The following is a 14418-nucleotide window of genomic DNA, read 5'->3' on the forward strand; positions in this document are numbered from 1 at the left end:
TGCCTACAGGTACCTCTTCTTTAACGATGCCAGATGCAGCTGTCAGTACCTAGCATCACTGAGAGCTCCCCATTTTGCAGAGGAGGAAACTGAAGCTCAGATGGGTTGACTCACTTGTCCAAGGTCACCGACACAGAAATAGGATTAGCACACAGGTATGTCTGACGCTAAAGGCCTTCACTCCTCCTTAATCACCTGCCTCGGGATTTCTCAGCCTCAGCATCATTGGCATTTGTTGCAGCTGTCTTGTGCATGGCGGGACACTTAGCAGCATCCCTGGCCTTGATCCACTAGATGCCAGGGCCCCTCTCCAGTTGTGACAACCAAAAATGTCTCCAGACATTGCCAAATGTCCCCTTGGGGTCAAAATCACCTTCATTTGAAAACCACTGTTCTACCTCATGTCATATAAATGTGTTGGTTGTGTGTGTGTGTATGTGTGTGTGTGTGTGTGTGTGTGTGTCTTTTTGCTTAACTGTGTTTTCTAATTTTTTTTCTACCAACATACAAGTATTTCTTTTGTTTATATCTCATTACAGTTCAAAGCAGTTTACACACACTATTTAATGTAATCCTTACCAACCAACCTATGGGGTAGATACTGATACATCCACTTCATGGATGAAGATACTGAGGATAAGAGTCAAAGCGACCTGTCTACGCCAAGCAGCTAGCGAGGTGCTGGAACTCATGTCTTGCAGGTGCAAGATGTATATTTCACTGCATGGCTCAGGCACAGCCAAACGTGGTAGAAGGCTTGACTCCCAGCCTCAAGGAGCTTAGAATGTAACTAGGAGGGAAGCTTGTTGCTCACAGCGCCACCCATGAGCTAGCAGCTGGAGAAAGATGAGTGTAAAGACGGCTGAGGATTGGGGTGGGGAGGTGACTCCAGCCTTTTGCTGGAATGCATCCATAAATAAATTGAAAAGGACTGAAGGTAAAGGGAGAAAAGAGAAATGCATTAAAATGCTCAAAGAGCAGAATTACAAAACTTATGCCTGTCAAGTCTGAGACGAAAGCCCCAAGTGATGCAGAGAGAACCCCACTGCAGGCTTCTTGTCAGTCCGGCCCCACTGCTGGGCTACCGTGGGATGAGCAATGCCACCCACAACGAATTACTTCCCCTGAGCCCAGTCTCTTCTCGGATGTCCGTCCTCCACATCTGCATCTCCCAGATCTAAAAAGTCTAATGGGCAGGCCACAGAGGAAGCGTCAAGACAGGCATAAAAGCGCTCCAGAGCAGTCTGAATTCCTAAGAGCAGAAGGCCAGGGAAGATGCAAATAATGTTTATGGAGCAGCAGGGGATCCTAGGAGGTGGCTCATATACACAACCCTGTGACGTGGGTCAGTATCACCTCCATTTAATAGATGAGTCTCAGAGAAGCCAAACTTTGCGGAGGTCACGGCGCAAATAAATGTAGAAGCCAGCTGGGTATAAATCTTGGCCTGTCACCACCGTACCCTCCTGTCTCACGGGGAAACACTGTGAGAGGAGGTGACCTACCTGTTCTGCTAGACGAATGACGAGAAACATCAGTGCACAAAATACCCTGGGATGCCTCGAGAACACATTTCCCTGGAGACTGGAATTCACGTCAGGCTGACCTAGCTTGTTCTCTGCTTCCAAGCCAGACAGTGTGGGGTCATCCTCCACCCCCTTCCTTTTTTCACACTCGCACTCTACAATCCCTATAAACCCACCCTTAATTCCAAGTACCGCACTGTCCCATAACATCATACAAACCCACGCCATCTTCTCTCTTCATTATTCTAGCTCAGGTTACCTCCGTCTCTAGCCTGGCCTGGCAGACACCAGTCTGGCCCCTACCCTAACGCATTTTCCATGCTGCAGCCAGACCATGCCAAAATTCTCTGCTTAAACACCTTCATTAGAAGGACATCTACCAAACACCTACAGCCAACATCACACTTAATGGTGAAAGACTGAGTATGTTAAGATTAAGAACAAGGTAAGGATGTCCACCCTCACCATTTCTATTCAATATTATATTGAATATTGAGTATAGTCAATATTCTATCTGCTGCAATTAAGCATAAATAAATAAATGGCATCAAGATTGAAAAAGGGGCTTCCCTGGTGGCACAGTGGTTGAGGGTCCGCCTGCCGATGCAGGGGACACGGGTTCGTGCCCCGGTCCGGGAAGATCCCACATGCCGCAGAGCGGCTAGGCCCGTGAGCCATGGCCGCTGAGCCTGCGCGTCCGGAGCCTGTGCTCCGCAACGGGAGAGGCCACAACAGTGAGAGGCCCGCGTACCGAAAAAAAAAAAAAAAAAAAAAAAAAAGATTGAAAAAGGACAAAAACTTTATTTATTCCCAGATATTTTTTAAAAACTATCAATTATTAATAAGAAGCTCAGCCAGGTCATGGGATACAAGATCAATATACAAATATCAATTGTATTTCTACATATTAGCAGTGAATCATCGAAAAATAAAATATAATGAAAAATAATTCTATTCATGACAGCAAATCAAAAAAGAACAAAAATCTTAAGAGAGATTTCCAGTTCAAGACGGAGAGCCAAGGCAACATGTTATACTCTCCTTCAACCTGACCTCCCAAGTTGTCATGGAAATAGTCTGAGGTATATAAAAAGAGAGACTATATATACCCATGTGGGAAACTAGGAAAAAGAGACAGACACCTACATGCTACAAACACTAAGGAATTTCTACAAAGATGCAGTGCTGGTGAGACCTGACTAAGAAAAAGGTTCACTAGACAGGATGCTGACAGAGAAATATAGCTTAAAATGTGTTCTCAAGAAGTAACTTTAACCACTAGCAGAATAAAAATCAGAGACGAGGCAAAGAACACTTGTGCTTAAAGATGGAGAAACGGAAATCATAGTAAGGAAGCTTAAAAACAGAAAGTATTAAATATTATACAAGAACAAATACATCAGTTATCACCAAAAATTGTGAGTGAATTAAACCTTTCTGTTAAAGAGTAAAAACTCTCATGAAAGATTTAAAAACAAAACTCTAAAAGATACATAGGGCTTCCTTGGTGGCGCAGTGGTTGAGAGTCCGCCTGCCGATGCGGTGGACGCGGGTTCGTGCCCCGGTCCGGGAGGATCCCACGTGCCGCGGAGCGGCTGGGCCCGTGGGCCATGGCCGCTGAGCCTGCGCGTCCGGGGCCTGTGCTCCGCGATGGGAGAGGCCACAGCGGTGAGAGGCCTGCGTACCGCAAAAAAAAATAAAAAAAAAATAAAAATAAAAATAAAAGATACATAGAAAACAATGACATAGAAACATTAAAAATAGAGAAATTAGCAAAGATGGGTGATAAATGCAAGCCTAAAAGATAATAAAAGTGGTAAAACTAGTATCAAAGTAGAATTTAAGGCAAAAAAGGGGGATAAATGTAACTTTTACATTGGAAGAATTATAATTCACTCTGAAGATCTGATGTTTACAAATACTGACATACTGAAGAAATAACATCAACATATGTAAAGTAAAAACTTAGAAGTAAAGGGAGAAAATGATAAAAATAATAGTGAAAATGTGAAAACAATAAGTTGCTTATCCTTGACAAAAATCACTTAGACAATAAATAAGAAATGAGAAAAATTAAACAATACTAATAACATGAATTTGTTCACCCTTCCACCACAGAATACATGTTCTTTTCAAATACTCAGAACGTTCACCAAAAATGATCTCATACTGAGAAAAAAAGGCAACAACTTCTCCAAAATAGAAATCATAATCTGAACATAATGCTGTACAACTAGATAATAACTTCTTAAGTATAAAAAAATACTACTTGGAAATTTTGAGGGAAAAAACCCTAGAGTCAAGGAAGGAACAAAACTGCAGTTAGAATTATTTATTCTAAAAATAACGACTATCATCAAAACGTATGCAATATGGTCAAGGTTGCACTTAGGGGAAAATGCCTCAATGATTTTAATATCCAACAAGAGGTAATGAAACTAATTCAGTTCATGAAAACAGCAAAAGAACACCACCAGCCCAAGGTAAGTGGGAGGGAAGAATAAATAAAGATAAAAGCAGAAGTCAACAAGTCAGGTAATAGGAAAGGGATAAAACTGATAGCCCTAGAGGTGGGACTCTTAAAAGACCAATAAAATAGGCAAGCTTCTGGCAAGACTAAATAAGTAAAAAGAAAGAAAATGCAAATGCGTGGGAGCAGATACAAGAAAGCGGACGTGATCCCAGATAGCGTGGAGGTAGAAATGCTGTATGGGAAAACTATATAATTCTGAAATGAACCAAAATGGGCACATCAGGCAGATGACGGGCATGAGGAGCCCGAGCAGGGATGACCTTGTGGAGGTGCAAATCCCAGGAGCCTTCTCCTCAAACACGGCTGGTTGGCCAGAGTGGGCTGTGCCCTGGCTGGGAATACATCCAGGGACCCCCTGCCAGGACCACCTCCTTAGGTCCCAGAACTCCCACCCTTCCCGGCCGGAGCCATCCCACCTCTGGGGGTCTTCCACACCTCACTCTCAGAACCAGAGAACTCAAATGGCAGAAGATAGAGCTTTGACCACATGTGCGTGGACCCTGCCTAAAGAGAAAAAAGATCTGGAAGAACTTCAGGACGCAGAATAGGCCTCCAGTCATCTGCACCCCAACTAACCGCCCCACTGGCCTGATCTGACTTTCTGTCTTTCAACATCCCTCATGGGTCTGCGCCGGTGCCCCACCGATGGGGTCACTGGAACTCGACATCTGATGGTGACCTCGTCCAGTCTCCTGGTTTTAAGCACTAACCAGTCCTAGTCTCCCAGCTTTACATCTCTAGCCCCGATGTCCTTGAACTCTAAACTCACATATTCAAGTCCAGGCCTGCCCCCGCCCCCTTCCCAATGAGCATGTCACGTCCCTGAAGACAGTAGCTTTGTTTTGCTCACTGCTGCGTCCCCAGCACCCAGGCCAGTGTCTGGAACATACTAGGTGCTCATGAAATATTTGTGGAATGAGTAAGTGAAGAGCACTCCAGTCCCTCCACCCAAGTTTCACTGAACACCTACTGTGTGCCAATCCCTGTGCAATGTCAAGGGCAGATGGACAAGCCTGGTCTTGTCTAAGAGGAACCACGAGTCAGGGGAGCCCCAGATGCCATCCCAGCTGCAGACATGGCAGCTCACCTCTGCACTGCCCTGAGAGGGCAGGGAGCAAGCAAGAAGAGGGCTGGCTCAGTCCTGGGAATGTTGTCTGTGACTCTGATCCAAGAGCATCTTAAACAAAGCCTTGAGGACCCCGGGGTCCCCAGGGCTTGGCTGGTAAGCCATGAACCCTTTGTCTCCCTGGGAGCTCAAAGCGTATCTTGCAGGACCAGGACAAGTCTTGCAATGGAGGCACGGCAGGCCACCAGGTCAACAAAACCTGGACAGCTATGACCCTGGGGCCTTGATCTTTGCCCCCCCAAAGTCTGCTCTTCCTGCAGAGGTGGGAGCCTTCCTCCCTGTCTCCCTCCTTGATGTGAACTCTCCCCTTGGGAGGTAGCTCAGAAGCACGGGAAAGCAGTCTTGTCCTCTCCATTGTTTCCTCTTCTATCGAGTGCGCTGCGGTTTAAAAAGTAGAAACTTCCCTAAATTCTCAATTCTGTACCCACAGCCAAAGCCATGCAAATGCAAGGCAAAATCCAACAAAGTATTGATGGTTTTCAAGTCGGGGATGTGAGACATAGTTGCTACTAGCCTTCAGTTTCATATCTGCTGGGTCCAAGGGATATATTTCTGTGTGTGCAAATATACACCAACAGGTGTGCACACATACACACATATGCATGCGAAATCAGTTGTAATAGAAAGACTTGAATTGCTCTGTGTGTTTTCTATCTAGTCTTCCCAATTGTCCTACAAAACCTCCTGTCTGCTGGGAACTTCTAAGCAGGAGAAAGGAATTGGGAAACGTAAAGAAAGCAGAGGAGTTCAGGGCAGACCTCATAAAAACAGAGGTCTTTCTTGATGACAATTCACCCTGCCTGGTTCTTCCTCTCAGCAAGCTTGGCTCAGGCCCAGCTGTTGGCCACGGGGAGGAGGGGGTGATACCTGGTTCGCAGGTTCTCTGGCTGGGGTGGCCCATCAAACACCGACAGGACGTCAAAGTCCTCCTCCAGGGCGAAGGACTGGAACACAAGCTGGATCCGATGCTGGTCCTCCGCTGTGATGGTCCACGTGCAGTTGGCGTAATTGGGGTAGCCATACGGGAACCCTGGGCTCTCAACGGTGCCATTGGGACCCTGCAGTTGGAACGTGCAGTTCTGGCCTGGGAGAGAGAAAGGGGGCTGTTCAGTACGGCCAGAAGAACTCTGAGAATCTCCCAGAGAGATGGGAGCAGTGTGTTAGAGGCTCATGAACCCCCTCTTCCAAGTGTTTCCTCTGGACCAGCCCATGCTCAGTGCAGAGGGAAGGAAGGTGGGTGACTGACACACTGAGTGCCAGCTTGCTTGTGCCGTGAGCTGTCCAGGTGATAAAATGGGCGTCGTTGTACTCAAGCCTTAGAACAACCCTTGAGGTAGGAAACAATGCTCAGAGTTTGAACTAAACGGCCAGCAGACCAGGTGGAACTTCCTCTTTACAACATTAAATGCCAGACTGATGATTTCAAATTTTCTCCATTTTCCACGGCCTCCTGACCCTCCAGCCTCCTCTTCTCAGCCCCAGCCCCCTCTTCCCATCTCCATAGAGAATAAACGCCATCAGTGGGGATTCCGTTGTCTTCCCAATTCCAAATCCGTCTAGCCTGCCCCACACGGTCTTCCTTCCTCTTGCAGATCAACTAGCCCTCCTGCAATCTAAACATATCCCTTCTATGTGCCCTTGGGATCCCATCCTTGCCTAATCTTCAAGAACCTTATATACGTTTCTCTCTTATATACGTTCCAAGTATTCAATCATTTCCTCTCCACTGGAACTTTCCCATTTTAAATGTGTTCAAGACTCTCCTTAAAAAACCAACTCCCCATTCCACTTCTCTTCTCCCTCCAGCCTCGTCTCTCTCTTCCCCTTCTCAGCCAAAGTGTTAGAAAACACAACCTGTCTGTCCTTTCTGTCTCTATTTCCTTACCCCCAGCCCGTCAGTTCTGCCTCCTGGTCCTGTCAATCCACCCAAACAGGTCTAAGGTCACCGATGGGTCCAGTGGATACTGTTCAGTCCTCATTTTAACAGACCTGTCAGCTGCCTCTAACACTGTTGCCTCCCTTCTGGAATCACCCCTCCCAGGCCAGAGCATCTCAGAATACACTGCACTTGCGCAGCGCCTGGGGACCTGGCTGACATTTAGATTCTGATGTACAGCCCCTGGGAGGGGCCAGAGAGCCTGCTTGTTTACCTGGTGCCCTGCAGATGCAATGATGCTTTGAGCAGCCTGGTGCCCGGCTTCCTCCCATACCGCTCACGCTCCCTCCTTCCTCCCATGGCTCTTTCTCTGGCTCCTTTCCAGGCTCAGTGTTGGGGCCTCTCCTCCACTCCGTCTGGTCTAGAGGACCTCCCCCTGTGCACGGATGACTCACAACTTCACAGTCCAGGCCAGACCTCTCTCTGAGCTCCAGACCTGACACCTCCTTCGGGATGTTCAGGCTCGTGATGTCCTCCACCTACCCTTTCCTGACACTTTCCTCTCCTTCACAACCCCATGGACAACCGATCACCCTGTCTCTGTCTCTACTTCCCTTGACCCCACAGCATCTCTCCCCCAGACTGCCATAAAAACTACCTCCTAACTGGTCAACTGCGTTTACCCTGGTCCTTGCCAACATTACAGCTGGGGGTGTCTTTTCAAAACAGAAATCTGATCAGGTGACCTCCCCTTTCCTCCACCGACATCAAACCTCCCATAGCTCATCACTGCTCTTCAGTAAGGAAAAATCACTTGTAGACCTATGAGGGTCTCTGTATGGTTTGGCCCTTAGTGACCTCTTACCCCTGTGTCCACTAGCTTTCCAGCCAAACCCCACCCTTCTAAAGGACTTGAACAGACATTTTTCCAAAGAACATATATAAAAGGCCAACAGGTACATGAAAAGATGCTCAACATCGCTAGTCATTATGGAAATGCCAATTAAAAACACAATGAGATATAACCTCATGCCGGTTAGAATGGCCATCATCAAAAAGACAAGAGATAACAAATGCTGGCAGGGATGTAGAGAAAATGGGACTCTTGTGCACTGTTGGTGGGATTGTAAATTGGTGCAGCCACTGCTGAAAACAGTATGGAGGATCCTCAAAAAATTAAGAATAGAACTATCACATGATCCAGCAATTCCACTTCTGGGAATATATTCAAATGTAACAAGAACACTAACTCGAAAAGATATCTGCACCTCCACGTTCATAGAAGCATTAGTTACAATAAACAAGACATGGAAACAACCTAAGTGTCCATCGATAGATGAATGGATAAATTAGTTGTGAGATACACACACACACACACACACACACACACACACACACACAAATATTATTCAGCCATAAAAAAAAAAAAGAAATCTTACCATTTGCAACACCATGAATGGACCTCGAAGGCATTATGCTAAGTGAAATAAGTCAGAGAAAAAAAGATAAATACTGTATGATATCACTTATACGTGGAACCTGAACAAACAAACAAAAAAAACCCAAAAAAACAAACTCATAGAAAAACAGATCAGACTTGTAGTTATCAGAGGCGGGGGGTGGGGAAGGGGAATTGGAGGAAGGTGGTCAAAAGGTACAAAATTCCACTTGTAAAATAAATAAGTACTAGTGATGTAACACACAACGTGACGACTATCGCTAACACTGCTGTGTGATATCCAGGTAAGCTGTTCGGAGAGTAGATCCTACGAGTTCTCATCACAAAGAGAACATTTGTTCCTTTCTTCTTTTCTTTTTACTGTTTTTATATGAGATAATGGTTGTTAGCTGAGCCTATTGTGGTAATCATTTCACAATATACATAAATCAAACCATCATGCTGTATGTCTTAAATCTACACGGTGATATGTGTCACAGATGTATATCTGTCAGAAAAAAAAACCCCGCCGTTCTCAGTCCTTTGTACTGGCCACACTCACTGCACAGCCACAGGGCCTTTGGATATGCTGTTCTCTCTTCCAGATGTCTAGTCAGCTGTCTCTCCTTGACTAGTTCAAACCCCCTATTATATGCTCTCATGATACCATCACCTCTCCTTGGTAGCACTTATCACAGAAGCAAATGTCCATGCTTCCATGTGATTAATTCATGAGTATCTGTTTTCTTGCCAGGCTGTAAGCTCCATGAGAAGACAGACCATACTTGAGTTTTCCCGTCTTTGAATCCATAGCCCAAGCTCAGTACCAGACACATGGTAAGTTCTCATTGATTTAATATAGTGTTTGTATTCGGTGAGTGTTTGGCTAGACACTCCTCTGAGAACTTCACATATATTAATTTGTTTAATCCTCACAACAGCCCTAGAAGGTGGATACTATTCATATCACCTTCATTTTACAGATGAAGAACTAAGGCAAAGAGAAATTGAGGAAGGGGTCCAAGCCACCCCGTTACTCAGAGATGGGATTCAAAAGTAAGCAGTCCACTTCAGATCCACCTTAACTATGATGCTGATAAACTGACTCAACACTAATTTTTTTAAAGCCCACTTTAGGGATTAACTGACAAGGACAGTTAATCTCTAAAATGACTTTAATATTGAAAAATCTCTTTTAACAGAAAAGAGGGATAACACAAAGTATCCCATTTAAAGAGGAAAAAAAAGCTAAGGTCTTATGAATAAATGCTAAATGGGCATTTAATAAAATTAGACATGTAACCCTGATTAAAATAAGCATTTGGAAGTAGGAGAAAGAATATTTCCTTAGCATGATAGAGCATCCATTTTAAAACAATAACTTACATCCTACTTACGGTGAAATGCCTGATTAAGATCAGGAATGAGATAGAAATGCTACTATCACCTCTGAGATTTCATGCTTTATTGGAAGAGCTAATCCATGCGATGCAAGAAAAATAAAGGAGAAAGGAGCAAGCAGAATTATGGTTTGCAGATGATATATTAATACACCCAGAAAACCCAGGAGAATCAATTAGGAAGCTATTAGAACTAATAAATTGCAGTAAAGTAACCAAACACAAAATAAGTATACAAAATCAATGACATTTTCCATATGCAAGTGACAGATAAAAATATAAAGAAAAAAGGTCTTATTTATGATAACTACAAAATGCGTATAATACATGGAAATAAACTTAATAAGAAACAAGACAGTCACTGTATAAAAATAACATTTAGAGAAGGATAAAAAAGTTGAATAATTGGAGAGACATATGTAATCTTGAGTGGAAGACTAACTTCTGAAAGGTTAATTTGGAATATTAACCTTTTGAAAAGTTAATTTATAAGCTTAGTGCAATTCTGATCAAAAGCCCAATAACCTGTTTTAAATTTAGTAAAAGGGTGCCTAAGTTTAACTGGAAGAAATAGACAGTCGCAGACAATGTGTATTTTTTGAAAAGGTAGAAACTGTAGTATTCTCATTCTACAAGATACTAAACAGAATCACCGAATGATGCTTTGAAAATAGTGTGGAGGTGGCCCAAGGGTGGACAGGCAGAACATGACACAGTATTACAGCAATAGCTTTAAATAGACGTAAAAATTAAAATATATATAAGCATTAAAAATCAGTGAGAAAAGAAAAACATTTTGCAAGGTCAACTAATTAACTGTTTGAGAAAAGAATTAAGTTATCTTGTCAATTCACACCATGTACTAAACTAAGTTTTTTAAAAAGTCAAAAAATAGAAGAACATATACACAAATAATTATCTGACTGTGATTTTCTGAATGTAAAAGCTGTGGAAGAGGGCTTCCCTGGTGGCGCAGTGGTTGAGAGTCCGCCTGCCGACGCGGGGGACACGGGTTCGTGCCCCGGTCCGGGAAGATCCCACATGCCGTGGAGCGGCTGGGCCCGTGAGCCATGGCCGCTGAGCCTGTGCGTCCGGAGCCTGTGCTCCGCAACGGGAGAGGCCACAGCAGTGAGAGGCCCGCGTACCGCAAAAAAAAAAAAAAAAAAAAGCTGTGGAAGATACTACAAGACTGATAGTTTATACAGAAAGTATGTGCAGGTCAAAAATAGAAACAAAATCAAAAGGCACACAAAATGGTTAGGTAGAAAAGTCTCAATAAAACAGTTAATACAGAAAGAGCTATTAGTAACCAGTAGGAAAGCAACAAGCGCTATCATTAAAAAGCTGGACAGGGTCTTGAATAAGTTAGTTCCTAAAGGAAGACAAAAATGGCTCAGAACCCAGAAAAAATCCTCAACTACAGTAATAATGAAATAAAGCTCCTATCTCCACAACTTTTAAAGGAGCCCCCTGGTTCATGTTCCTGAACTTCATCCCACTGGCACTGGCACCAGATCTACTCAGCTCATGTCTCTGAAATCTGTCTGGTGATGTCATTGCACTACGTCATTCACTCACTCATTCATTCATTCCTCTAGGTTAGACCCTGTGATGGGCCTTGGGGCCTGGATCATAGACCCAGACATAAGCAAATACTTCCACATGGCAATACTGTGCTACAGGGCTGCACAGAATGATCCCGGAGTATAGACCCAACAGGGGTCACACCTTGAGGACCACCCTCATTCGTGTCCTGGTCAACCACTGATACCAACATTCACCACCATCCCCAGCACCCCATCTGTTGTGTGGGTCTCTGCAGTCTCAGAACCTGATTCAGAACTAATTCAGAACCTGGGTATGAACAGCCTTTGCTGCGGAGAAAGAAATCAGGCTCTAAACAGAGACCCTGGGAACACTTTCCGTGTACAGGGACAAGAAAGGTGACAGAGTAGGAGGCAGGAAGGCAGGCATAACGGTGGGAGGAGAGCCAGAGTGCAGCTGCCTACAGAAGAAGGTGACTCAGGGCATTGAGCACCACAGGGAGGCTAAGGTGAGGGTCTGGGATGAGGTCACTCGGTTTGATGTCTAAATGGTCCCTCTGGAGGTAAGGATGCTGAGAGTGGGAGCTCTGTCCTGGTTCCTGTTGCATCCCCAGTGCCGAGAATTCAATAAGTACTTGCAGAATGGATGCATGAACTTCAGCAAAGACACGTGGCAGGTGACACGGTGGACAGAGGCAAGATTGTAAATAAGTAAAGGCAAGATTGGCTGGTGAGAAGGGAGAGGCCATTATATTTTAAACAATAATGTATATATCTTCCTCCTTGCAGAAAATTTGGAAAATATAGGCAAGAATTGAAAAAAGAGGAAACATTACAATCTCGCCTTCCTCTCAGAGGCAACCGATGTTAATATTTTTTTTTCTAGATTTTTCCATGCATATTTCACATCGTTGAGATAATATTATATATATAATTTTGTGGGCTCTTTTTTCAGTCAATTATTCTTCAGTTTTAAGTTGTAAAAGGCAATGTTACTTGTAATATACATGGCTATGCATACATGCAACACAAAGATGTGTAAGGACAAACGGGTCGCCAATCTCTCTCCCTTCTACCCACTCCAAAGCTACCAAAGTTAACTGGCAGGTAACTCTCTCCTTTCCAACCTTCTCATCTCTCATGCAAACAAAGACACATTCCGGGAGAATTTTTATTATTTTTTTTAAAAAATGATAAGTGAGTAGTTGCACTCACTTCTCTGCAACCTGCTTTCTCATTTAACACTACATCGGGGACACCTTCCAGGTCAGTAGAGCCATATAGAACTGATTTTTTACATAAATGTGTAATATTCCACAGCCTGGATGTATCTCAATGTATTCAACCACTCCCCTGCGGATGGCCGTTCAGGTCATTTCTCGGTTTTCTTTTGCAACAATTCAGGAAACGTGACAACGTGAGCCCTCTGGCCCCGAGATACTGAACTCATAAACAGCATTGTAAATGGACGTGCCACGTTCTAGTATATGGTTATACTAGAATTTACTCAACCGTTCTCCTTCTGTCAAGCATTTAAATTGTTTCTGCATATTTTTTTCCGTTGTAAGTAAGACCTGGCCTCTTAGTAAAGTCTGGTGACAGCATGCTGGTGAGTGCGGTGGAAAATGCTTTTCCATGGCCAGAGTCCCAGACCGAGTGTTCACTTAAGTGGTAACTGTATCCAGCTTTGGTTTCTGGGGGGGTGTGCTGTCCATAGGAGCCTGGCTGATCTCTGTGGCAGGCGCTGCTGGTGATGGTTAGACAGGGCTGGAACCCCGACTCATTTGGAAGTCTCCCGGGAATCAAACGTTGGTTAGTGAGTTGAGAAGGTTATAACCCAGTATGGAGGTTCCTTAAAAAACTACAAATAGAATTACCATATGATCCAGCAATCCCACTACTGGGCATATACCCGGAGAAAACCATAATTCAAAAAGACACATGCACCCCAATGTTCACTGCAGCACTATTTACAATAGCCAGGTCATGGAAGCAACCTAAATGCCCATCGACAGATGCATGGATAAAGAAGATGCCCTCAATAATTTTAATTCCTCCCTTGAGGAACTATCTGATGAAATTCTGGTCTCATTTTCCACTGTGGTGTTTATTTTTTCTCACTGAGTTACATATTTATATCTTCTATGCATCACATGTGCTACATATACATTCGTAGTCATTTTGGCCTTTTAATTTTATGATGACATACAAAGGTATCTAAACTTTATGTTCTTAAATATTCCATGAGTTCTTACTATTTTTCTTATTAATTTGTGCTAACTCTTTAGAGAATCAGGATTTCACTCTTTTGTCACATTTGCTGAAAAGATTGCTTTTCACCTGTTGTGTGCTTTTTGTTTCACTTAGTTTTTTCATGTAGAATGAAATGTTTGGTTTTTACAGGCAGCCATCTTTACCTGTCTTTTTCTTGGTAATATTTTTTTCCCTTTATGGACGTTTAGGAAGATTTCTCTCTGGCTTCTCATCCTACTCAACACAGCAGCCGAAGTCCTTGCCACATCTCAGAAGCCCTACTTGAACGGACACCTCGCTGCCCCTGACCTTCTCTCCTGTCGTTCATCCCTTCATACCTGTGATGGGCCATGATACCTAAGCCCATCCCATGCCCGCCTTGGGACCCTGCACTTGCTCGACCTCCAGCCCAGAAAGCTCTTCCCCAAGAGCTGTGTGACCCGATCCCTCACTTCCTTCAGCCTGAGTCAAGTAATATCACCTCACAGCCCACCCTAAATGAAATCCAAGCCTCCCTCCTCTCACGTCAGCCCTCCAGGTTCCTGCTTTAGTTTTTCCACAGCACTCAGCATCCTCTGACATCTACTTTCTTGTTTATTTTCAGTGCCCCCCTACCCCGATACAATGCCATCTCCATAAGAGCAGGGGAGCTATTTTGTTTCTACTCTCTCTCCAGCTCCCAGACCTGTACCTGGCACACAGCAGACGCTCCCACAAGAGCT

General features: G+C 44.1%; 1 protein-coding gene across 1 annotated transcript in view; it reads right to left on the bottom strand.

Annotated features, from left to right (window-relative positions):
- Positions 1-14418, bottom strand: part of CSMD2 (CUB and Sushi multiple domains 2) — a 661952-nt gene that overhangs the window by 593455 nt on the left and 54079 nt on the right. The window contains exon 2 of the mRNA XM_032640663.1: positions 6053-6269. Within this exon, the coding sequence (XP_032496554.1) occupies positions 6053-6269 (217 nt within the window). The remainder of the gene's footprint in view (positions 1-6052; positions 6270-14418) is intronic.

This window comes from Phocoena sinus, chromosome 1, assembly GCF_008692025.1.
Source record: "Phocoena sinus isolate mPhoSin1 chromosome 1, mPhoSin1.pri, whole genome shotgun sequence".
In the NCBI taxonomy this organism is placed as follows: Eukaryota; Metazoa; Chordata; class Mammalia; order Artiodactyla; family Phocoenidae; genus Phocoena; species Phocoena sinus.